The sequence below is a fragment of the Penicillium taxi genome (assembly GCF_028828555.1).
Source record: "Penicillium taxi strain IBT 34144 chromosome Unknown utg000002l_segment0_segment0, whole genome shotgun sequence".
NCBI classification, from domain to species: domain Eukaryota; kingdom Fungi; phylum Ascomycota; class Eurotiomycetes; order Eurotiales; family Aspergillaceae; genus Penicillium; species Penicillium taxi.
Genome location: NW_026643204.1, coordinates 1,801,925 through 1,825,632, shown reverse-complemented (window position 1 = coordinate 1,825,632; position 23,708 = coordinate 1,801,925). Strand labels below are relative to the sequence as shown.

Sequence of the window (23,708 nt, the reverse complement as noted above, 5' to 3'; positions counted from 1 at the left end):
TGACGGAAGAGCTTCGTTGGGAAGTTGATGGGAAGTGGATCAACGGATGATCACAAGGTAAGAAAAGCCCCGAGGTCTATCTATGGTGCAACCTCTCAGAAAACAAAGTGGCTTAACTTGCATTGGGGGATGGCTAAGTTGCTGGGGGACAAAGCTCTCTTACATAACAAAAACCCGGGGAACGACACGAACTACACGGACTACACGAACTAACTACGAAGAACTACGACGACAAGGATATAAGGACAACAACACAATATGATGGAAATTACCAATTAATGCATTTTTGTTCTAACACTGAATTTAATTATTATAAAGCTGAAGACGTTTTCAATTCTTATTCCAACTCTCATTTATGATGGCAGCATCGTTGGGGTTTTCAAGCCAGTTCAGATTCCAGCCTTGATCCAAGCCAAGATCGATATTAGCATTAGGCCATGAATATTGTCCTATGTCGTCAAACAATCCAGTGAAAACGTTGGACTCTAGACCTGCAAATGGATTCACCTCGACGCTTGCTCCTTGACCGAATGGCTGGGTTAGATCGACTGTGGAGAAAGCTGCAGCCCCATTAGCGATATGGGTGTCTCCTTTCATTGAGTGCACATGTGCTGTCGATCCCAGATCTGGATTAGACAAAGGCGGGGTATAAATTTGAGTAGGAGTAGGTTTAGACGATAAAGTAGCCGACGTTGACGGACTGGACTCGCCAGTGTTGACATTCATCTTTTGGCGCTGGATGAACTTGGCCCCCGCACTTGCGGTGATAGTTCCAAAGTATGGCACAGAGATCTTACAGCTGTTCATGCAAGAGATATTCCTGGCTTTGTTCCTGGATTCGTAAATTTGGCTGAGTATGTTCGCAGATTCAGCGGCGACAGAGCCACCGCTTTGAGATGCAGCCTGGCGGAGAATCTGAATGACTTCACCGATGAGATTCCAGTCGCATTCATCTTGTGCTGGATCATAATCGGGGGATTCTTCGGAGTATCCAATCAAATGAAGAATCATAAGTAAACCCAAAGTGAAAGACATGAAATCAAATATCTTGCAAAGATAAGACCGGGTAATGGATCGGATCACCTTGTATATGACCAAGGCCTCACGGGTAGATTGGATAGCTGCCCTTTGAGAGTAGCTGAATCGAGAATCGTACGGGTACTTCAGCATGAACGGCATGTGGAGAAGAGCACGGAGCATCTTGGGCATGAACTGGAGCGGGACCCGCTCATTAAACTCTGCGATCTTTTCATTTGAACCGGTTTCCATACCCTGGAACTCGGCTGGCATAGCCTCCCATGCATCCTGTAGCTCTCGATCAAGCTTCAAGGTTGTTTCGAGACTCATCTCAGAGGGATTCTGGTTGCGATCACACATATGGCCAGTGACAACTCCGATGCGCAGCATATACTGCTCAGCAGCCGATGGGGTCGTTTGCAAGCGTCGTGCAATCTGGGGCAAGTAAAAGTTTTCGGCGATTCCGTAGGGTAGGCCGAGAATCAGACTTATAGTACGATCCGTAAAGCCCAACAAGCACCAAGTCTTCAAGCGTCTTTGGAATAGAGTGTCTCCCGGCTGAGGAGTGCGAGTAGACAGATGCATACCGGCGAGATACGCAAACTCAATAGTTCGGCGCGTCACTAGCCAGCACTTGCGAAGGCGACCTTCATTCAAATGATACTTAGCAACGAGCTCACTACACTCTATTCCAGGTAGAGTGGCCGCATAGTCGTCATCACGGACAACTAATCGGTCAACCGCTTCCATGCAGCGGGAAGTGAATTCCTGAATATCCAAAGGAGCCCGTAGATCACCAAAGTTGAAATCAGGCGGTGATTGCAGAAGACTTAAGCAAAGGCAGACCAGAGCCTTGGCTATTTCAGCGGGGGCGACTGTACTCTCGCAGGCATTTGCGCCAATTGAAAATATATGTCGTAACTCAGGGTATTCTTCTTCCCAGATGCACCATATTTTCGAGCCTGCAGACAAGATCTTGCGGATATCTTGTTCATGGGGAAACAATGCTAAAAGCTCGATCCTTACTGCTCGTGCTTTGACCGACATGTCCTTTGCGCCGGCGAATTGATCGTCACTGGATGAATCTTCACGTCGACTGACCACGTAGTTGTCAAACAGCTGCATGACTGGCGCATGTTCAATCCTTTCACTAGATGGTCCCAATTTGTCGCATTCAATTGAGGATGGCGTTAAATCAGACGCGGCGGTTCTCTCGGCTTTGAGGAAGTCAGCAGCTATGTGGTAATGCGTCGCCTCTGGCACTTGTACTTACGACTGGATTTGGTGCCGGCGGTATCATCTAATCGTTTGACTAAGTCTTTAACCACATTCTCCAAATAAGTAACTCGCTCCCGTAAGCTATATCGTTCAGCCTGGGCACTTGGAACGATATGCGGATCCTCCGAGCCATGCTCCTGAGTGATACATTTCGAGCCTCTCAAACGACACTCATTGCAAGCATCCGGACAATCAGAATTGTAGGTACAGCGAATCTTTCGCCGTCTACCTGTTGGCGGGTTAGATTGAATCATAGATTGAATTTGTCAGAAACTTGCATTCGGAGCAGCTTTTTGTGCCTTTTCGCATTTTCTTGAGAGGAGGGCCCTGAGAATCTGACCAGGACTCCATTTTGATTTTGAGCTTTCAGTAAGCGATGGGGAAGGTTGTTGTAGTAAGTAAATTATCGTTTATCGACTGCTCATCGACTTTGAGGATGTATTCTTAGCCCCAGGGGCTCAATCTTGGAAGTATTCTGGAGTCAACTCAAAGGGGAAGTCACATGTACAAAAAGTTGATTATGAAGCATCCAGTCTTGAGTAGTTGTCAAAGCTAAGTTAAATTACAGATAAACCATTGAAGTTAGGCCAGACATAAGCAGCCATGTGGCGATAGATGCCGCGATTCGTGTAACTGAGTGCGTGCCGATAATAATATGGGTCGTGGTTGTTATGTACACCAAGAGTTCCTTTATAGATGGGGTTGGGTTAGTTTCAATTACCTAGGTACTATTCATATATTCAAACATATGATTGCGATGCTTTCAACGTGAGAAGATACCTAGGTAGTTGAAATAGTTACTTCGAAATCTTAGCACCATTTATCAGGCCGTTAGTGGTATGGTGAGCAGACGCTAGCGGACGACATTAAAACGCAAAGTAGTTATACTGCATTACTTAGCTCTTCAACTCTGAGTAAATAGTATGGCATAGCAATAATATGTCCAGGAGCAGTATGATTTTGACAGGGAAAGCCTTCCAAGGTTGTTACGGATGTTGGCGACAACCAGTGCTTCGTCCTCAAAGGTGATAGTACCCCAAAGAGACTGACACTGCAGCCATCGCTCCTCTCAACCCCAGATTCAAGACAACTCTCAAGTCACTCAGCTCTGAAAGAATGGAGTACGATGTGGAAGCAAGAGGTCAACAGTCTAGTAGGAAGTCTTAACACCAAAGCTATCCTGACCGCGTTGGTCGATCATGGAACGGCTCCAGATGTCGAAGAATCGTTGTTGGTAGTCATTTAAAGCGCAAGATATAAAACCGTTTGGGCAATATAACTTCGGCCCAGGTGCCTATATATGTGGCATTTTAATCTGAGATCTAAGGGTTCAAAAGACGACGCCATTGGGATCTAATAGTGATAGTCAGCAAAGGCGACGCACTAAATTATCACATAATTCCACAACACGGACCAGTTTCGTCCGATTGTCCGTCCGTTACATTATTTGATCCGAATTCCGATCAGCCACAACTTACGCCGACAAGAGCGTTTAGAATAAAAGGGAAAAAAGGCAAAGGGAGTTAAAAAAAAAAAAAGGATGAAGAATTGACTGATTTTAAATTTTGATACATTCTTTCCGTTTAATAGGAGAGGGGAGATGGTATAAAAGCTACATCTCCAATATAGTAGACGTACATGAAATAAGATCCAGGCGAAAACTCCGGATTACCCGTAGTGCTGATCAATGATTCCCGCGCTCTGAATATAATGGGACAGACAAACAATAAAAGAAAAAGGTGTCATAATACAGAAGCTGGACAGCGGAGCTGTCTAGCCATTTGAGTAGAGTAGACTTTTTTTTTACTCCATCACACGGGTGATCAGACCCGTGGCGACGGTGCGGCCACCCTCACGGATGTTGAAACGCTGACCGGCCTCAGCAGCGACAGGACGGTGAGTCTTGAGAACCATCTCAACATTGTCACCGGGCATGACACGCTTGCCCTGGTCGTCACCGGGGAAGGTAAGGTCACCGGGCTCATCAGCAGTACGGAGGTAGACCTGGGGACGGTAGTTGCTGCCGAATCCAGTGCGGCGACCACCCTCAGCCTCAGTCAGAACGTACATGGAAACTAGGAAGTTCTGGGCAGCCTTGGTGGTGCCAAGTGCGGCGACAACCATACCGCGGCGGACATCCTCACGCTTGATACCACGGATGAGAAGACCAGAGTTGTCACCAGCACGGGACTCGTCGCAGCTCTTCTTGAAGGTCTCGATATCGGTGACCTTGGTCTTGATGGGGACCTCGGCTCCACCGACAATCTCAACTTCGGTATCCTTCTTCAGAAGACCACGCTCAACACGGCCAGACACAACGGTACCACGACCGGGGATGGAGAAGACTTCCTCAACGGACATGAGGAAGGGTTTGTCCATGTCACGCTCGGGGGTAGGGATCCAAGAATCAACGGCCTTCATGAGGTCATCAATCCGCTCAGTACCAATGTCGGGGCGGCGGTCCTCGAGAGCGCAGAGGGCGGAACCGAAGACGATAGGAGTCTCCTCACCCTCAAAGCCGTAGGTGGAGAGCAGCTCACGCATCTCAAGCTCAACGAGCTCCAACATCTCCGGGTCATCGACAGCATCGACCTTGTTAACGAAAACAACGATCTTCTGGACACCGACCTGACGGGCAAGTAGCAAGTGCTCACGAGTCTGGGGCCTAATTGACGAAAACCGAGTCAGTACAAATTTCTTTTTCGTTTCTTGTGTTTGACAATGGCAATTGATTTTGCTTACATCTGACCATCGGAAGCAGCAACAACAACAATGGCACCATCCATGTTGGCGGCACCAGTAATCATGTTCTTAATGTAATCGGCGTGACCGGGGCAGTCGACGTGGGCATAGTGGCGAGCCTCGGTCTGGAACTCAATATGGGCGGATGAGATGGTGATACCACGCTTACGCTCCTCAGGAGCCTTGTCAATGGAAGCATAGTCGAGGAAGTTGGCCAAACCCTTGGAGGCCTGGTGCTTGGTGATAGCGGCAGTCAGGGTAGTCTAATAGAACATGTTAGACGCGCGGAGGGCCGGAAATTATAAAAAGAGCATCTCACCTTGCCGTGATCGACATGACCAATGGTACCAATATTCACATGGGGCTTGGTACGCTCAAAAGCAGCAGCATATCCACGGGTGCCAGCGAAGACATGTTGGATAGGGTTGACGGCGCGAGGGCGCAGCAGGGATGCCCGGCTGGTGCGTGCGAGGATGTTCAGAGAACGAGAGATGCTCGACATCTTGCAGATCAGAACGCAAAAACGATGAATTGGACAGATAGAAGCAAGAGGGATTGTCGATGGGACGGGAATCGAGGACGGAATCAACAGCCAATTTTTCGGCGCCGTAACGCTTAGTCATTCACTGGCGAATCAAGGCTGGCCTTGGAATAATCCATACCTCTCATCAAAATCTGATCAATTTTTACTTCTCTTTGCTCGGTCCATTCAACCACTTTGATGCTTGGGTTGAATATTTCTTCAAAACTCAACTTCTTTACGATTAAGAACTCGTATCTCAACTGATTCCCCGAGCAAATCGACTTCCGACTACCGAAGCGCCTGCCATATTTGATCTCTTGCCGGTGATCCACCCTCCTCTTTCCGACTCTTCAAACCCGTTTCCATCTCTATTCACATATCATGGATCACTCGCGCGATCCTTGCCCCTGGGTTGCCCTGAGCGACTTTGGCGGTGCCTTCTGCATGGGTGCCATTGGTGGTGCTGTGTGGCACGGTGTCAAGGGCTTCCGCAACAGCCCCTACGGTGAGCGCCGGATAGGTGCTCTCACAGCCATCAAGGCGCGCGCGCCCGTCCTGGGTGGTAACTTTGGTACTTGGGGTGGCCTTTTCAGTATCTTCGATTGCTCAATCAAGGGTATTAGAAAGAAGGAAGACCCTTATAATGCTATCATCGCCGGCTTCTTCACTGGTGGCTCCCTCGCTGTCCGTGGCGGTTTCAAGGCTGCCCGGAACTCCGCTATTATGTGTGCCGTCTTCCTCGCAGTGATCGAGGGTGTCGGAGTTGGTTTCCAACGCATGATGGCCGAAAACACAAAGCTCGAGGTACGTTGAACCAACGGTTTTCACATGTCTGAAATAGAGACGTGTTTGCTAACTAGATTCCACATAATAGCTCCCTCCTCCTCCCCCGACTGAGCAGAAGGCTCTCGCTTAAAACCCCTCCTCTATTTATCAACGCGATCGAACCTATACCTCTTCGGTCGCTGCGAACCAATCATCCATTCTCCTCCTGTATTCATAACAACCATGTCCATATTGAGTCTCTCTTCTTAGGTGTTCGGTCTGGGGTTTTTTCTATTCAACTTGGCCAGGGATGATCCAGTAATTACAAAAGTGCATAAACGGAAGTCTGAGTCGGCCCTGAGAAAGCGAGAAAGTGCCTAGTAACTGTAATGAAAAATGATCCAGATTGGCCAATCTTCTTTTTTGCTTCTGTTATAAGAAAGCTTATGATTATTTCATGCTTTTCATGTCTGGTTTTCTGGGTTGCTTGAGCTGAGCACCTGGGTGGGCACTATAACTTTGTAAAATTTATCGATTTTGGAAGCTAGAATTACATTCATAATATTTATACAGATGGTAGGTATACTGATCATGATACCTAAGCAATATACAAGGGATAAAAGACTCAAGCTTATCCATCAGTCCTTCTTCGCCGTGATAGTAACTTGCTTTCCAGGTTCCCCTTCCATGGGCTTGACCAACGTACCTCCAGCTTCTCTTGTGGCATCCATGACACTTTGTATGACATGCTTGATCTCATCAACTGTCGCTGAGCGCTTATGCTTCTTTTTGATCAAGATGACCTCCACCTTCCGCCCCTTCTCCAGAAAGGTGGCCAATTGTTTCAAGCGATGAGAAAGATCATGTGCATCAATAGCCCAGTTTAATTCGATCTGCTTTAATTGGACCTTAGATGCCTTAGCCGCCTTCTCTTTAGCCTTTTCACTAGCTCGATATTCCATCTTATTCAGAATTTTGCACACTGGGGGTTCCCTCGGACCCCCTGGTGAAACTTGAAGAAGGAAGAACTTGGAGCGGTCGAAGGAATCAAGTATATCATGGAGCCTTTCAGGTTCGTTAAGGCTTCCCTCGTCGTTGACTATTTGGACATAAGGTGCCCGTATAGCCTCATCAGCCGTCAACATCTTGCGAGCAGTTGGCGCAGGGCGAGCTGCGAGGCGGAAAGAGGGCTGGAAGTATCTCTTTTGAACAACATGGAGTGGAGAAAGAAATTGTACAAATCCAATGGCGGAGGAGGATATATGAGTTGAGATGAATGTCTGACGCAGGGCCTGCGCGCTGGAAACGAGACCACGCATATGGTTCATCGTGAAAAATAGGAGAGAGGAGATTTGAAGATGTTGTTGAATTAAACGCCGAAAACAGTCGCCTGTGGAATGAGGATGAGAACCTGAAGAGCTTGAAGGCGATTCGCGGACGGAAGAATAAGTATGGGGAAAGTAGCCGGATTCAGTGAATCCGCCACATCTGCGCCACACCACTCAAACCCTTAATCTCTCCTTTCTCCCCTGTGTTTCTTCTTTCTAAATCTACAGCACGATTCCCTTTCTTGGACTCGTTGTTATCGGAGTTTCAATGTTTTCTTGATTTCAGTCGCACCATCTTCAACCCCGTCTAGTCGCTGCCGCTCTGTCTTTTCTACTTATTTTTCCCGATTGCTCGCATGTCGACAGGAGTTGACAATAAATCATATCCAACCAATCTCATAGATCAGGATTTACTACCTCGCCAACGTTCGGCCTCACAAAGCGCTGGATCAATTCTTCTTCCGCCAGTCCAATCTGTACGCGAATTCGAAAAACGAACCGTCAACATGGCACAAAGTCAAAAGTCTCGATACCTGAAGACCGGCGCCATCATCGCGTTCATCTTCTTGGTCGTTATTTGGCTGTTCCCATCGAATTCTGCCGTGTCCGGCTTTCCTCAGGGTATGCGCTTTCCCCACGAGAATGGCATCTTGTCGACAAAACTAATACTATCTCAACAGAACAAGCACCTGCGGCCGGCGGTGTTACGACTAAGTGCACGAAGTCCTCTGATCCATCCAAACCTTTGATTCAATACGCGCTTATGATCGATGCTGGTAGTACTGGATCTCGCATTCACGTCTACCGATTCAACAACTGCGGCTCTACCCCAGAACTTGAGAATGAGGTTTTCGAGCAGACCAAGAAGAAGGAGGGCGGTGGTGGCTCAGGTCTCAGCTCCTACAAAGAGGATGCTGAGGGTGCTGCTCGCAGTCTGGATCCCCTAATGGAGGTCGCCATGCAAAACGTACCCGACGCTTACAGGTCGTGCTCCCCGGTTGCCGTCAAGGCCACTGCCGGGCTTCGTCTGTTGGGCCCTGAGCTGAGTAACAACATTTTGGATGCTGTTCGTCACCGTCTCGAGACCTCCTATCCTTTCCCCGTTGTTTCCAAGGAGAAGGGTGGTGTGCAGATCATGGATGGCTCTGACGAAGGTGTTTACGCTTGGATTACTACCAACTACCTCCTGGGTAAGATTGGTGGCCCTGACGAGAACCCCACTGCTGCTGTTTTCGACTTGGGTGGTGGCTCAACTCAGGTCGTCTTCCAGCCCACCTTTGAGAAAGCGAAGAATGGCGGCATGCCGGAGCATTTGGCTGAGGGTGACCACAAGTACGAGCTCAAGTTTGGTGGACGGGAGTTTGAGCTTTACCAGCACTCTCACCTTGGCTATGGATTGATGTCTGCTCGCGAGGCTATGCACACCGTTGTGTTGGAGGCCATGTTGGCTGATAACCCTAAGGACCGATCTTGGCTTGCAGCTCCCATCTCTAACCCTTGTATCGGTCCTGACATGGAGCGTAAGGTGACTGTAAAGTTCCCCGAAGGCCATGCTCTTGCCCCTGAGGTCACTGTTACCATGGTTGGTCCTAAGGATTCGTCCGCTGCCCCCCAGTGCCGTGCTATCGCCGAGAAGATTCTTAAGAAAGACGCCGAGTGCAAGTTAGCCCCCTGCTCTTTCAACGGTGTTCACCAGCCTTCTCTGGCGAAGACTTTCTCCCGTGAGGATGTCTATATCTTCTCTTACTTCTTTGACCGCACTGACCCTCTGGGTATGCCTTCCTCATTCACTCTCCAGGAGCTCCACGATCTCACTGCGACTGTCTGTGCCGGTGAGGATAGCTGGGATATCTTCAAGAGCGTTGAGGGTGCCATGAAGGAACTTCTTGACCGCCCCGAATGGTGTATGGACTTGAGCTTCATGATGGGCCTGTTGCACAGTGGTTATGAGATGCCTTTGTCCCGCGAGGTCAAGATCGCCAAGAAGATCAAGGGCAATGAGTTGGGTTGGTGTCTCGGTGCAAGGTGAGTCCCTCACTATATTTTCTGATTCCCATTGATGTATGCTGACATTGTTTTTCTAGCTTGCCTCTTCTTAGCCAGGAATCTGGCTGGACTTGCCGTGTCAAGGAAGTCTCATAGACGTTGATGCAACTTCTTGACCGTTTCTAGCATTTCTTTTAATTATAATGTGATGGGACCATGCATATATAAATAGATTTTCGATATGTTTATGTTTTTATTCTCTTTGGGGTCTTTTCAGCCGACTACCTAGGTAGACCGATCCCGCCTTCTTTGATGTATTACTGGAAATATGGCGACAGCAATGTCTGATCGACATGATTCTGAACTTGATATAAATGACAACTTTATGCCTTCGCTTTGGATTCCTATTCTCTTAATTATCAATCAGCCTTGGGAGGTTTCCATCTGACTGGGACATAAACCCTGATGTACTTAGGCAACGGGCAGTCCAGGCATGCATTTTGTCGTCATTTCTATAAACTGTCAGCTCCCGAACAGCCCAGATATCGGGATTAAGTGTACTGACAAACGTTCAAAATTTTGTCAAGCTTCTGAGCAAGACGTGGTACACCATTGTGTGGGTACATCTTATCAAGAATGTCGGCTGCAGTTGGTAAAAACCCGCGAGGCGAGTTGTTTGAAACGGGGGCTGCTGCAATGATAGCAGAGAAGGAGAGAGCGGTGAGGAAAGCAGTCAACTTCATTATTGCTGTGCTAATGAAAGCGTGGGTTTAGGGCTGTTCCAAGGTTTCGAGGTAGTCAGCAGACGACTCATACTTGTTAAGGAGTGAGCGTATAGCTACCTAGTAAGAAACAGGTCTTGAGTGATGCCAGTTTTGTCACTCGACTGATCAGATGAAGTGGAAATTAGAGGACTCTAGGGCTACTACATCAACTCTCTGGTGTATTAGGTGATCGTATGGCTAATCTAGGGGTTTTGTCTGTAAGGAATGAGAGAATGTGACGCGTCAAGATGATTAGAAACCTTGGAATTGAATCATGATTAGGCTAGATATGTGACGAATGAACGAAACGCCATGTGACAAAGCAGCAGCTGGCATGTTAAACTGTCTTGTTTTATGGCGTGTCCCAGCTTGATAATGAAGGAAATATCAAGGGGGGCAACGATTAACGCAGGCTGAGTTATGCTTCAGCTACATACATGATGGGTATCAATTGAACATGTAATTCGAAGAGCATGCCATCGCATTTGGAACGGAATGAGTATGAGATGAAGATCACAAGGGATCTCATTCAGATGGTGATAACAAGGATAGTTCAGGGGCGTAAGGTCTCAACAATAGCATGCACTGCACCCAGGGACTTCGATCCTGAGGATGCATAACTAGGTAGGTTTTTTCACACTAGTTATATTTTCCAATTGTCATGAATTCTCAACTTCGAATTGTTCATATTTCACTGGTGAACCTCCTCAATCGAGGGTTTGTCCCCATTCGACTGTATACCGCCCATAAGTGTGTCCAAGACATCCGAGTCTGGCTTGAGCTCGGACTTCTTTTTCAACTCTGTGGAAATCTCATCATCGCTCTCCACGTTGCTCCAGAAGTTTGTCTTGTCGTCTTTCTTTTTTTCTTCAAGGACTCCAAGCCCAAGATTCTGTAAATATGGTTAATATTGATCTGTTAGACTGAAATTTGGCTTGTTTACCATCTCAATGTATTCCTTTCCATCAGCATCATCAGCATCATCCAAAACTAGATCTTTGCCTCGTCCAGCAGCGATCTCTTTCTCCAGCTCTTCATTCGCATTTTTCATTTCGGGCAAAAATGCACTCAACCGGGACATCAAGTCCTTATTCGTGTTCATCTTGCGAATGACTGGTTTCCGACGGGCAGGGACGCTAGGTATTGAGGATTTCGCTGTGGAATTTGTAAGACTTTCTTCATGCTTAGAGTTATCTTCTTCATCGTCGGAGGATTTCTCGCTGTCGCTTTCCGAAGACGAGCCCGAGGATGAAGTGAAGTCATCGTCGTCGGGGACGGTCTGCGCATGAATGCTCTTTTCTGCTGCAGCGGTGACTCGCATCTTGTATTGTCGGATTGCGTTAAATACCGTGACTGGTACTTCTATTCGGGTTTTTGGATGATGGGGCGCGACTGAAACAGTGATATCGCTTAGGTTTGATTGCGATGAGGGAGATGGGGCGATTTTTAGTCCAAAATACGCATGGAAATAAAATTAGGTCTCAAGTAGATGAGTAAATGTCCAGACAGAACAGGGCAGATTAGAAATATTCCATAAGAGTTTGATGAAATCCGTGTAAAGAGATGAGAGGAGTTCGCGATTTCAACTTTTTTTAGTGGAGCTTATCAGCGATAACGATAGGAGAAGTAACGATAAGAATACGGAGAAATAAACATTTACGTAGTTAGTTACGGTCAGTTTAAGATTGATTTTTTATAAAATATAGAGCCTTCACAGTATTAAGGGTTATATTGCTCGTCAACAGCTAAATCTCTGCTTGTTATCGTGACTTTTCAACGGCTTCGACTCCTTCGTCGGCGTGGACTTCGTCTGCGACTAGGACTTCTTCTTCGACTGCGACTTCTTCTGCGACTGGGGCTTCTCCTGCGACTGGGGCTTCTTCTGCGACTAGGGCTTCTCCTGCGACTAGGGCTTCTCCTGCGACTAGGGCTTCTCCTGCGACTAGGGCTTCTCCTGCGACTAGGGCTTCTTCTGCGACTAGGACTTCTTCTGCGACTAGGACTTCTTCTTCGGCTGCGACTTCTTCGTCGGGCATGACTCGGAGGACGAGCTCGAAGGTCGTCCGTCTCTTTATTTTTCTGAGGGGTAGATTCAGATTTCGATTCCTTGGCCGCGACTTTGGCTACCTTGGGGGTTTCCTTGGGCGTATCTTTGTCTCGCTCTAAAGCGGGCAAATAACGATCAGCCTCACTGAAACGAGGTTTCTCATCACGTTCTGGTGACCGGACTCGACGTCGGGGTGACTTGCTACGGTGACTGGTAGCAGGAACATATCGGTCGATATCAAGAGAGCCGGGGGAAGGTTTCCGGGTTCGAGACGGTCGACGAGATCTTGACCTTCGCCTGCCAGCTTTTGACCGAGAACGAGAGCGGGAGGATCGTATGCGACGGATGCGGTCACTGTCATGGTCACGATCACGATCTCTAACTCGACTCCTATCTCGACTGCGATCATGACGACGCCGGTCAGAGTCTCTATCGCGAGATCTGACCCTGTTCCTGTCCTTATCCCTGTCCCGGTCGGCGCTGCGTTCTCTGTCTTTGTCCCTTGGGCGAAGAACTGATCGACTTCGGCTGCGACTGCGGCTGCGGCGACCTGGTCGATAGCTTTGCGCATCTCGGATGCCATGATCTCGAAAGTCGTGATAGCCACGGCGATCATCAATAGCGCGGTCTCGGGATCGCACAGAGGCATCCCGGGATCGATCGCGACGGCGATCTGGATCATACCGCGATGTGTGTCGTCGACGAGAGCGACTGCGGTCTCGAGTAAGATATCTGCTCCGGTCTCTTCGGTCTGTTGCTGAATCACGTATTGAACCTCGAGATGGGCTTCCAGGTCTAATTGAAAGTCTGGAGTGCTTTGACTGGGCGGAAGCCCTAGTATTTTCTGTTGTTGGTGGTTTTAGTCCATTCTCAATCGCCTCGGCTGCCTCAAAATCAAATTCAGGCTTTTGGCGCGCCTTAGCGGCAAGCTCTTGACCTTCTTTGAGGAGTAATTGTAAAGCTGCCTCTTCGAGCGACTTTTCATCAAGAGCTAGGGCAGGAGTTGGATCTTTGGACAAAGTAGACTTTTCACGCTTGGTATCTCGACCACGCGGAGACAAGCCGCGGTCAGAGCGATGGGCTGGGGAGCAAGTACGGTATCGATCACGCTCTCGATCCCTGGTGCGACTACGGTCGCGATCGCGATCGCGATCACGGAAACGTTCTCTATCTTCGCGTTTGCGTCGTTCGTATCGCTCCTCGCGCTCACGTTCTCGCTCCCGCTCTCGCTTCTCGTCGAGGGCACGTTGCTCCTCTCGCATGCGTTCACGCTCGGCTCGTCGTTGATCGTCAATTTCTTTCCTTCGTATCCTCTTCTCCTCTTCCTTTTTGTGCTCTTCTTCGCGTTTTTTGCGTTGCTCCTCGGCCTTTACCCGTCGTCGTTCCTCCTCAATTTCCTGCTCTTTGCGCATTTCCTCCCTCCAAACAACCTCACGTTCTTCTCGCTTGACTTTGACGTGAGCCTCGTATTCTTCGTTAGTCTTGCTACCGGATGCCTCTTCTTTGGCCGCAGCCTCATCACCGACCTCTAAGCGGCGAATGGTGCGGACTGAATCGAGAATCGTTCCCAGATGTTTAGATGCGAGTTCGTAAATGGATTCCTCGACATTTTTGTATACATCACCACGGTCCACCGCGCCCTCGATCAATGTGGCTGCTTTTCCTCTTTCTCGAGAAAGGTGTGCAGGTTCACGTTCAATCTCCGATTCCGCTAATGCGAGTAACTGCTCAGTGAATTTGGTCTTAGGCTCCTATTGGTATGCATTAGACACCCAAAGGCAATTGTAAGGCGTGCAACTTTGCGTAATTGGATGCTAAAAGAACTGACCCCATTATTAAACTCGGCCCAAATCAGTTTTCGAATATTGTCGAATCCGCCCTTTTTCTTAAATGAATGTAGGAGTTTGTCAATTGCCGTGTGCTGGGCTGAAGATAGTGGTAAATCTTCGGCTCTAAACTTCTTGTGTCTGACGCTCTCAATATCCACCGAGGGAATTTGGGTGCTCCTCTGCACATCTTCCATAGCCTCTGAAGTGGCCATCGCTGTACAGCTGTACAGGGCAACTGATGGTGAGGAAGCTAATATAAAACAACGATAAGCGAAGCGATAACACTGAAGTTGTCGGGAATAATATTGTTCCGATGATTGAGAACTGCCGGCTGCTGATTTGCTAATATCGACCTCCTTCCGCGACTTCAAGCCCCGACTACATCAATTCCGGCCTACAACTGCACCTGAGCAGAGTCACCAATTTTCTAAGTCTCTCTCGGAACCCGTCGGCCTTTCTACCTATCTTTATCCGTCCACAGCCGACCTCAATCATGGTCCACAAAGTCCTCTTCTGGAGCGGCTTCGGTACGTGACTTATCCAATCGCCCTACTTCGATGCAAATACCATACTATACTGTGGATATACTTCAGAAATATACTGGAACAATTATTCGTCTAACATGGTCGCATTCTTACAGGCATTGCCGTTCGCTTCTGGCAACTCGGAATCGAGATGCGCCCGCTCCTCGCCAAGGAATCTCTCTGGGTCTACCCTCTTTTCGCCGGTGTCGGTGGCAGCTTCGGCTACTGGCTCCAGGGTGTTGAGAGCCGACAGCTCAAGATTCTCGCACAGCGCCGTGAGGCTATTCTCGAGAAGCGCCGGCGGCGAGATCAGCGCGAGGGAAGCATTGAGGCCACAGCATAAAGGGTTTTGATCGATTCAAATGACGTGGTAGAGGATCAGCATTGCGTGTTATCTTCAATATTTTTACATGTACCAAAATTCAATGGTTTGATATCGGCATTCAATCTGCGAATTCTTCGCAGGCGATGTATACGGCAGTAATGCATGCCGTGGAAAATGAAGTGGGCTTTTATACCAACTACATTTTTTGTAGAAGACTATTTGGATTTTCTTCTTCGCACTTTCAAGATTTTGATTTGAGCCAACTAGTACCTAGTAGCTCTGTCAACTTGTCTTTTCGAGTCAACTGGTTGTGTTCCCATATTTGCAGGTGACTACCTCAGGTGTGAACAGGTAAAGTATATGGCCAATGGGATGTGTGACCAGTTCGTAGCTGTTGCTTTACCTATGTAGGTATGGGCTAGTCAATTAATTCTATAATTCGTTGACCCCGGGGTCGGACATAAACATGAATTGATACCCCTGATGTTAATCAATTGAGTATCCCTATCTCTAGATATGTATCATATTGTATTTTTATGGATCCAGCTAGTGCCACCGGGGCAGCTAAGCAAGATCAGTTCTTTAATCGCGCTCAATGGTAAACTGCAGGGAAACTTCCCACCTCTGACCTCCGCTACCATATCCCCCACCGAGTCGGTTCCGAATCAAACTAGAAATCTTCTCACGCAGCCGAGATACATTATCCTCAGATCCAGAAACACGGAGTTTGAGATTGGCCATGCAAAGTCCATAGTGAACCTGCCAGAAACGAGCATCATCCACACCAAAGACTGATGGATCTGCTTCAATATCCTTAACGACATCAGAAACTCCTTCACCGGAGTAAGACATAAGAAGCATTGAGCCCAATGTCCTCACCAAGCTCACCCCTAAAACGCACATCGAGATAGCGATAGTGCCTGATAGAAGCTTATCAAGCCAGCCATATATACGGATCGATACCAGAGGCAGAAATAGTAAGAGAGCGGAGCATGAAAGGGTGAGGAAATGAGAGGGATTGCTCAAGACTGATGGCAGAGACTCGATATATGCAAAGCGCATCGTTTTTCCAATGCGAGCATGGTTCTTCAACCCAATTGCAGAAACAAGGGTAGACGAAATTGCCAAAACGGCAGTAACATCTACACTTCCCACCGAAACCCGCTCATGGGCGTGTGTATGGTGTGGCTCGTGACCAGATTTCTCAAGGAAGTGTTCAAGATTGTGAGAGATCAGGTCCATGCCCATAAATAGAAGTAGGACACACATCGCGAACCCAGCAAGTACCTCAGCCCGCTCCAGGCCAAATGGATGACGAATACTAGATCGCTTCCAGACTTCGAAATTACTCAGAACATCCACAACAACACATAGCATGGCGCCCAGTGAGTCGAACAATATTAAATGGGACAACGCAGTTATAGCCAACGACCCGTGTGCTGTCCAGAGAGTATATCCAGCCACAAACATGTGGCACACACTCCACCAAAACCGTGTTTTCTGTTCTTTCGACATACTAGCACGGTATTCCTTCAGAGTAGGGATTGGAAGTGAATTGGGCAGGGCCAATGGAGCTCGGGGAGGAGGTTCTAGGAAGATTTGATGTGAGATACTAGAGTGTTTGTATTTGTGGCCACGACGCTGTCCAATGTTCTGAAGGTATTCTGTTAATAATGGACTAAATAATTTTACTATTTCCGATCACTTACCGACTTTGCTACCGGTCCCTTTGCCATCACGGTGGTATCGAAGTTGAACGGCCCCGCCGCCGAGGTAGAATCGGTTGAGCCATTTTGCAGCGACACGGAGTAATTTGAAGGTCCAGGGCTCAAATTGAATGAAACCTTCGAAGGACTGAGACGATCCTGGTATTCTGAATCTAGTGATATGCCTTTCGGGAATGTCTCCCGCAGTGGCGACAAGGCATCGCGGTCGACAGTTCGGGGCACATGTTGCTCTGTATAATCATCTGCAGGAGGGGTTGGGGTGCGCGGAGGTAATGGAAGTGGAAGGTTTGTAGCCATCGCGATATTTCCGCGAGAACAATTCTGCTACAAATTCCAGATTGTGATGTGTTTGAGCTTCTCTGGGGAAGGAAAAGGAGATATGGGGAAAACTAGCGCCTGATAATCCTGGCGTCTAAATATCAGGGCGGAACGGGCGGGGCCAAGAGGTCTCGACCCGCAAGGTCGAGTACATCATCAACTGCAGGGTCCAGCCCATATCGCCCAGGTAACAACCTCATCCTCGTCATTCATTGTACCAGCGTTGATTTTTTTTATGCTCCTTCACGAGCTTATAATCTAACGCTCGCTCTCTTATCCTTCTCCTCGAGATGCTCACCATCCTCATCTGAGAGTCGTCCGATGTAGACAACCCCGGTCGTATTGATGGATAACCGTGGTTCTTTTTTCTTCCTTCTGTTGGTGTTCTACCTTCTTCTTAGCTCTCAGTCGCGTCCCCCACTGCCTGAGGAGGGCAGGGAACGCCAGTATGAGCTCGACCGAGAGCAGCATGTGCTCCAGCTATTGAATGAGTCAAAGTATGGCGACTTTGATCCACCAGCGGATAAGTGGCTTCCATATTCAGGGACAAGGAAGAACGATAGCTTTGCCTGGGACCTTTTCCCATATGCTCGAAGTCGTGCACGCCATCAGTTTCAATCTGCTCTCTCAAACGCTGGTCTTGAGCTCCCTTCTGGTCTAGAGGACAACACCTCCTCGCCTCTCAATTTAACGGATTTCTTCTTGCCGGCATATCGCAATACAACTGGAATTCTTCGAGGGGACTGGGTACGGAGCACAGGAAATCCCCAGCGTCGGACCCCCCTTAATACATCGTCCATCGCGCACGAGCATGAATACTTTACCGAGCATTTCGGCTCTAACATTACCGGTAGTGGCGGCACATTCTATTTCAATCTAGAAGAAGTAGACGATGGAGAGATCCAGGTCGGCAAGGGTCTTGTACGAGAGATCAGAGCCAGTGTAACGATTGAAAGCGAGGACTTTTGGGGAAGCACCTGGTATCTTTCACTATTTGGTGTGCATTTCCCGGAGACTGGTGGCATCATTCTGAGCACCTCAAGCGAAAAGTTTGGCGGAATTTTTTCTCTGCCACACTTTGCCCTTTCTGCTGATACCTATGATTTAACTCGCGGTCTTCTAATGAAGTCTCTTGCGGACACCATGTCAGAGAAGCGAAATCGGCCTTCAACCATTTTCCCATGGCCCTCTTTGATCGGTTCAGAACAAATCGAGTTTCCTGCACCCAGATGCGAGCATGTTATATTTCTACAACAACATCCAGTGATGATCAACGATGCCGTTGCCGATCGCCTAACATTAGAGCGAATCGAGCACGAGCTTAGATATCCTATAGGAGCTCCGATTCCAGAGCCTCCACTTACAGTCATGTCAGCGGTGGTCTTCTCCCCTGATTGTGGCTACATATTGGAGACCAAGGGGACCCCAGAGTACCCACCCTCTGACTCTCTCTACCTTTCCGGACCCAAGTATGAGGAGTACAGTAAATATGCGGCTCGACTTATATTTGTGGTTTCTGGAGTATTTGTTGCACAAATCACATTGCTTTTGCGTCAGATAAAAGATGCCTCAACTCCTTCCACTCGGAGTCGGATAAGTTTCTATACTATTTCATCGATGGCGCTCGGAGACGCCCTTGTCATTCTCTTTATCGTTTTGAAACTCTTCGAAGCGGTCTCCTTCTTAGTACTGGCAACGGTTTCATTCCTATCGTTTCTCTCTGTCTGTTACATTGGAATGAAGTTCATGATGGATATCTGGGCAGTTCAGGAGCCAGAACGTCGTGAGGATCCGTCTACCAATCCCTCAGCCCCTGTTCCACGTCCAACGACACTTCCCCCTCCCGTCACTGCTACAGTCCGGGACTCTGGTGCGCCACCGATTATCTTGACACCCGATCAAGACCCTCCACTTGAGGAGTTGGAAACACCACCAGCAGCACCACCTGCGAACAATCGTGCAACTGCACCTACGCCGGGACAGGTACGCAGCGATGTCGGTGCCATGTATGCTCGATTCTATCTTCTTTTGTTTGTACTGTTCATCATCTCAGCCTGGGCTTTCCTTCTACCTCGGCGACTGGGATCGATCTATGCCCGTCTGTTGTCCTCGATCTATCTCTCATTCTGGGTTCCACAGATATACCGCAACGTTATGCGTAACTGCCGCAAAGCATTGCGATGGGACTTTGTCGTTGGCCAGAGTATACTACGTTTGCTTCCATTCATGTACTTCCTAACGGCTCGTGGAAATGTGTTGTTTATTCGACCCGACTGGACAACTGCCTTCGCAATGGCTGGATGGATGTGGATTCAAGCATGGTTGCTAGCCAGCCAGGATATCCTAGGTCCGCGCTTCTTTGTTCCTCGGGGCTGGGCACCACATGCGTACGATTATCATCCTACATTTCGTGACCAGGCCGGTGCGGACGATGACCTTGAAGCTGGAGACTCGTTGTCTATCGCATCGCTTCGGGCTGATGAACGTGATGTTGTGAGTGACAACAAAGAAGATGGCACTAATCGGAAGGAACGCAAGAGAGCGATGTTCGACTGTGCCATCTGTATGCAAGATATCGAAGTCCCTGTCCTTCCCGCTCTTTCTTCTGTGATCGGAAGTAGCGTTGCAGAAGGGGCTACGAGTATCTTAAGTCGACGGGCCTACATGGTAACACCTTGTCGGCATATCTTCCATACTGCCTGCTTAGAGAGCTGGATGCGATTGCGACTTCAATGTCCAATTTGTCGTGACTCTATTCCCCCTGTGTAGATTTGCTTTCTTCCTACAAAGCCTTGGGGGATTGGATATTCAACTCCGGTAAATAGATACATGAAATATTGATTTAATATAGTGAGTTGCATAATTCTAAACTTTTCAGAGCTCCACCTGTAACTTCCCAAGACTTCAGATGAAACTCTCCATCTCTGGGCACCAATTGACTTAGTAATAAGAAGTTGATTACTCGTGTATCTCATTCTACCTAGCTATCACACGTGGCAAAAAAAAAAAAAAGTATCACTGTCATATAATTTTTTGAAGTGGAGCCAAAAAAAAAAAAAAGGACTCGAAGGTTCGTAGTAGGAATAGCCGAACGGGGGGTCGAACCCCCAACCTTGTGATTAAGAGTCACACGCTCTACCGATTGAGCTAGCCCGGCAGGGCTTATATAGGCGGCGGATTTATGCCACTACAAAGCAAATAAACAACTTGTAAGAGACTTAGCTCAATGTGATGGGAAAGTTTAAACCAGTGAAATGTTTAAATCGATTACGCTTTGTTTCGACTAGTGCCATTTTTAAGGTGTCGACGACTGATTAAGCCAAGTTTTAAATAATTCTAATTTTCCCCTCTAACCATATACTGAATAGATTTTGTCAATGAATATAATATTGATTAAACTAAAACTAATTCACGATAGGCAATATTTGAAGTCCGAGGTGACTTCCATCCACATCATGCATATTTAGTAACATTGGAGCAGGTGTAATTGATATGCAAAACTGAAAGAATGTTCGTGTATCGTGGGCAATCGTCAAAAGTGGAAGTGAAGAGACTCTGGGGAGTAAGCACTGATGGTCTTCTACTCAACAGTGATCTTCTTCGTGGCAGAAGCGGTCTGCTTAGGCACAGTAATGGAAAGGATGCCGTTCTTCAAGCTAGCCTTGACATTGTCCTGGTCGACACGAGTAGTGAAGGCAAAGTTACGCTGGAACTCGCCAATGGAGCGCTCACTGGCCCAGAAGCGTGGCTTCTCCTTGCTGCTAGTCTTCTCGGTCTTCTCAACCTGATCATCACTCTTATCTTCGACTGGAGGCTCAGAGGTGGTGTACTCACGCTCGACTCTGCCTTTCACGACCAAAGTCTGCGGGTCGGCGAACTCGATATCGATGTCCTTCTGGGCAATTCCAGGAAGCTCACCATCAAGGTGGTAAGCATCGTCGCTCTCTCGAACATCAAATCGAGGAGCGAATGAGCGAGTTGTGGTCTGGCCCTGGTTTGAGCGGTGGACATCATAATCATCGAGCAGACGGAACAGGGGGGCAAATTCGCCGTTGTGGTTGATGTTGCGGAAGAGAGACATTTTGTTGATGGTAGGTATAGTTCGCACTTTGAACTTATAAGTTGGAAGTTTGAGAATGGTAGATGTTGGAAGCTTGAGAGGCTTTTATACTGGAGGGTTTTGATGAAGAACTGTCAGTTGGGCAGTCGCAAGAGACCCTTATATACCTTCACAACCATCTCTTGAGATGTTCCTAGATGATGCAACATTCCAAATCCAAATCACGCGATAATTCCAGGACGTTCTAGGCTGAATGTCTACGAAAGTACAGACATGTATCTTGAATTGCGAGTTACTTCTCGTAGTATGTAGAAGCTTCTCTGATTGGCTGGAAGTGTCTCCGAGGTGCTGGATCTTTCTATCGAATCACGTGATTTTATTGCTTAGCTTTAGGAGTGTATCTACATACGTCGTTCTTGCGTAAGTCCTTGAAAGATCGTATGATTTTGGAAAATACCTGATTTTGAGGCTAACACTGAGAGCTCTTCATTCAAGGGCCCCGGGGAGCTTTCGGACAAAAAACTACTTGTGAAGTAGGCTTCGACCAAAGCACTGGATAACTAACAGTTAACCAAATTCACCAATTGACTAAGCCCTACTGTCAAGAATTCTTATTCACTTGATTTGGTCAGGGAAGCTTCTGATGGCGGACCTCTTCTTTGATGGGTTGTCAGCCGTGAAGGGCTTGACAGGTATCTATTATTTTGTTGAAGAGAACAGTTTCCTGTTGGACGGATCGAATCAATCTAACATCACAAAGCAGCATATAATAAGGCCATTACCATCAGCCGTCACAAGCCTTCAAATTTAATAGTATGACGACCGTTCCATATATAATAATCTATTCCTCCTCGAGGGTTGCTTTGTAGGCAGCTTCGTCCAACAAAGACTCTAGTGCAGCGACGTCGCTGACCTCGATCTCGGCAATCCAAGCATCACCCTCGGGGCTCTCGTTGATAAACTTAGCCTCGTCCAATAGCTTCTCATTGCCCGAGATGACCTTGCCGTCAACAGGGGAGAGAACATCCGAAGCAGACTTCACAGACTCGACGGCGCCGACGGGTTCACCAGCGGTGACCTCAAGACCAACCTCGGGGAGCTCGACGTAGACGACATCACCCAGAGCGTGGGCGGCGTAGTCAGAGATACCGATCTTGGCTGGGGATCTCAGTCAGCTCGAGGATATTCAGTAATATTGCTGGATCCCGCAAGCAGGAATTATTAATAGAACTAACCAGTTTTGGTACCCTCAATAAGCTCGATCCATTCATGCGACTCGGTATACTTCTTAATTTGAGCTAGAAAAGCCAATTGTCAGCAACCATAGATCTCAATGAACTCAGTTACGTCTATACGATATATTCCAAAGACACAGATTTATCTCCGGCAGCTTCAAAAGTGACATGACCTTCCAAAAGGGCAGGATCACTTACCAAGCGGGCTTTGCGAGAAGCTCTTTGTTCCCCGCGGGAAGCGGAAAGCAGGTGCAGACGCGCAGATGAGAGGCTTCTGGGCCAAGAGCCGGGAAGCAAAGGGACGGATGGTGCGGGTAACAGAAAGCATTTTGGAGGTGGAAGAGAGTAATTGAGGGAGGTATTGAGAAGAGTAAAAAGGAGAGAAAGGAAAGAAGGTGGTTAAATGTTCAAGAAGGAATGGAAAGCGCGAGTTCCCCGGCGGAATCAATTACTGATAACAAAAATGCCAAGACCCACTGATAAGCTCCAACCTCGTCGGATTTTGCGTTACTGGAGCCATCGTCAATCTCTCCACTATTTATCGTAGGTTTGCACCACCGCTAGATGCTATGTTGTATGAGTTAATTGCCATTGTATGTGCCTTTTCTTCTACTTCCAGATCCACATGAATTGAGTTCAAAAGCTAACGTGCGCTTGCTACAGGTCCGCCCGGGCAGCCTCAGCGAGGTTCGGGAGTATGTTTCTCACCATTACCGGCTCTCCTCCTCCTCCCCCGTATACTAATTTGTTACAACAGAATTGCCCGTAATGCCGGTGTTCAGGTCATTCGTTCCGGCGGTGTTGTCCGTGGCTTCACCAACTGGGGCGCGTTCCGTCTGCCCAAGGTCACCACCAAACACCAAGCCCGATACAGTGAAGGCCACCACTTCATCATGCGTTTCGACTCCTCCGGTCCTGTTCAGGCCTCTATTCGCCGCACTCTCGGTCTGGATCCGCGTATGATCAACTTTTCTGTTGTCAAACTTGGTGACAAGCTCGAGGACATCAAGGACGTCAGCGGAAAGGTCGAATGGAACAACACCAAAAATATCAGTGACTCCATCTAGCTGAATTTAAGCGGAAAACCCTTGATTTATATGCTTGCTTTCGATGAGATATCAGGGTCTGTCGAAGTGCTGTCTCAGAAACGGCTTTTAATCTTTTTTATATGTATCATTATCGCATGGGGAATCGGGCAGAACCACACAGTACTGTCAGTACGATTGGCGCATTTTGTATA

At 47.9% G+C, this 23,708-nt stretch overlaps 14 protein-coding genes across 14 annotated transcripts; 5 read left to right on the top strand and 9 right to left on the bottom strand.

Annotated features, from left to right (window-relative positions):
• Positions 1-330: 330 nt before the first annotated feature.
• On the bottom strand, positions 331-2,646 carry N7495_002616 (uncharacterized protein; the record flags this gene model as incomplete). The annotated part of the gene is made up of 3 exons (XM_057205285.1): positions 331-2,234; positions 2,291-2,524; positions 2,574-2,646. 3 exons carry the CDS (start codon positions 2,644-2,646, stop codon positions 331-333), a joined length of 2,211 nt encoding a protein of 736 aa, XP_057065892.1.
• A 1,452-nt stretch (positions 2,647-4,098) lies between these two features.
• N7495_002615 (translation elongation factor Tu) lies at positions 4,099-5,539 on the bottom strand (the record flags this gene model as incomplete). The annotated part of the gene is made up of 3 exons (XM_057205284.1): positions 4,099-4,960; positions 5,038-5,300; positions 5,357-5,539. The coding sequence occupies 3 exons, from the start codon at positions 5,537-5,539 to the stop codon at positions 4,099-4,101; spliced, it is 1,308 nt and encodes a 435-aa protein (XP_057065891.1).
• Positions 5,540-5,941: 402 nt separating this feature from the next.
• Positions 5,942-6,476, top strand: N7495_002614 (protein transporter TIM17; the record flags this gene model as incomplete). Its single annotated transcript, XM_057205283.1, has 2 exons — positions 5,942-6,364; positions 6,435-6,476. The coding sequence occupies 2 exons, from the start codon at positions 5,942-5,944 to the stop codon at positions 6,474-6,476; spliced, it is 465 nt and encodes a 154-aa protein (XP_057065890.1).
• A 487-nt stretch (positions 6,477-6,963) lies between these two features.
• Positions 6,964-7,653, bottom strand: N7495_002613 (putative translation initiation factor IF3; the record flags this gene model as incomplete). Its single annotated transcript, XM_057205282.1, has 1 exon — positions 6,964-7,653. One exon carries the CDS (start codon positions 7,651-7,653, stop codon positions 6,964-6,966), a length of 690 nt encoding a protein of 229 aa, XP_057065889.1.
• Positions 7,654-8,009: 356 nt separating this feature from the next.
• N7495_002612 (guanosine diphosphatase) lies at positions 8,010-9,795 on the top strand (the record flags this gene model as incomplete). Its single annotated transcript, XM_057205281.1, has 3 exons — positions 8,010-8,274; positions 8,334-9,678; positions 9,738-9,795. The coding sequence occupies 3 exons, from the start codon at positions 8,010-8,012 to the stop codon at positions 9,793-9,795; spliced, it is 1,668 nt and encodes a 555-aa protein (XP_057065888.1).
• Positions 9,796-10,190: 395 nt separating this feature from the next.
• Positions 10,191-10,382, bottom strand: N7495_002611 (uncharacterized protein; the record flags this gene model as incomplete). Its single annotated transcript, XM_057205280.1, has 1 exon — positions 10,191-10,382. The coding sequence occupies one exon, from the start codon at positions 10,380-10,382 to the stop codon at positions 10,191-10,193; it is 192 nt and encodes a 63-aa protein (XP_057065887.1).
• Positions 10,383-11,094: 712 nt separating this feature from the next.
• N7495_002610 (NOPCHAP1/New4 family protein) lies at positions 11,095-11,724 on the bottom strand (the record flags this gene model as incomplete). Its single annotated transcript, XM_057205279.1, has 2 exons — positions 11,095-11,295; positions 11,347-11,724. 2 exons carry the CDS (start codon positions 11,722-11,724, stop codon positions 11,095-11,097), a joined length of 579 nt encoding a protein of 192 aa, XP_057065886.1.
• A 439-nt stretch (positions 11,725-12,163) lies between these two features.
• Positions 12,164-14,491, bottom strand: N7495_002609 (BOD1/SHG1 domain-containing protein; the record flags this gene model as incomplete). Its single annotated transcript, XM_057205278.1, has 4 exons — positions 12,164-12,472; positions 12,596-13,161; positions 13,226-14,201; positions 14,279-14,491. The coding sequence occupies 4 exons, from the start codon at positions 14,489-14,491 to the stop codon at positions 12,164-12,166; spliced, it is 2,064 nt and encodes a 687-aa protein (XP_057065885.1).
• A 281-nt stretch (positions 14,492-14,772) lies between these two features.
• On the top strand, positions 14,773-15,146 carry N7495_002608 (putative NADH-ubiquinone oxidoreductase 14 kDa subunit; the record flags this gene model as incomplete). The annotated part of the gene is made up of 2 exons (XM_057205277.1): positions 14,773-14,806; positions 14,920-15,146. The coding sequence occupies 2 exons, from the start codon at positions 14,773-14,775 to the stop codon at positions 15,144-15,146; spliced, it is 261 nt and encodes an 86-aa protein (XP_057065884.1).
• A 564-nt stretch (positions 15,147-15,710) lies between these two features.
• Positions 15,711-17,152, bottom strand: N7495_002607 (cation efflux family protein family; the record flags this gene model as incomplete). Its single annotated transcript, XM_057205276.1, has 2 exons — positions 15,711-16,781; positions 16,838-17,152. The coding sequence occupies 2 exons, from the start codon at positions 17,150-17,152 to the stop codon at positions 15,711-15,713; spliced, it is 1,386 nt and encodes a 461-aa protein (XP_057065883.1).
• A 366-nt stretch (positions 17,153-17,518) lies between these two features.
• On the top strand, positions 17,519-19,942 carry dscA (ubiquitin-protein ligase dscA; the record flags this gene model as incomplete). Its single annotated transcript, XM_057205275.1, has 1 exon — positions 17,519-19,942. One exon carries the CDS (start codon positions 17,519-17,521, stop codon positions 19,940-19,942), a length of 2,424 nt encoding a protein of 807 aa, XP_057065882.1.
• An 811-nt stretch (positions 19,943-20,753) lies between these two features.
• N7495_002605 (Hsp20/alpha crystallin family protein) lies at positions 20,754-21,254 on the bottom strand (the record flags this gene model as incomplete). The annotated part of the gene is made up of 1 exon (XM_057205274.1): positions 20,754-21,254. One exon carries the CDS (start codon positions 21,252-21,254, stop codon positions 20,754-20,756), a length of 501 nt encoding a protein of 166 aa, XP_057065881.1.
• An 820-nt stretch (positions 21,255-22,074) lies between these two features.
• Positions 22,075-22,796, bottom strand: N7495_002604 (glycine decarboxylase subunit H; the record flags this gene model as incomplete). The annotated part of the gene is made up of 3 exons (XM_057205273.1): positions 22,075-22,391; positions 22,469-22,531; positions 22,667-22,796. 3 exons carry the CDS (start codon positions 22,794-22,796, stop codon positions 22,075-22,077), a joined length of 510 nt encoding a protein of 169 aa, XP_057065880.1.
• Positions 22,797-23,037: 241 nt separating this feature from the next.
• On the top strand, positions 23,038-23,535 carry N7495_002603 (mitochondrial 37S ribosomal protein bS6m; the record flags this gene model as incomplete). The annotated part of the gene is made up of 3 exons (XM_057205272.1): positions 23,038-23,061; positions 23,132-23,163; positions 23,226-23,535. 3 exons carry the CDS (start codon positions 23,038-23,040, stop codon positions 23,533-23,535), a joined length of 366 nt encoding a protein of 121 aa, XP_057065879.1.
• Between the last annotated feature and the right edge of the window lie 173 nt (positions 23,536-23,708).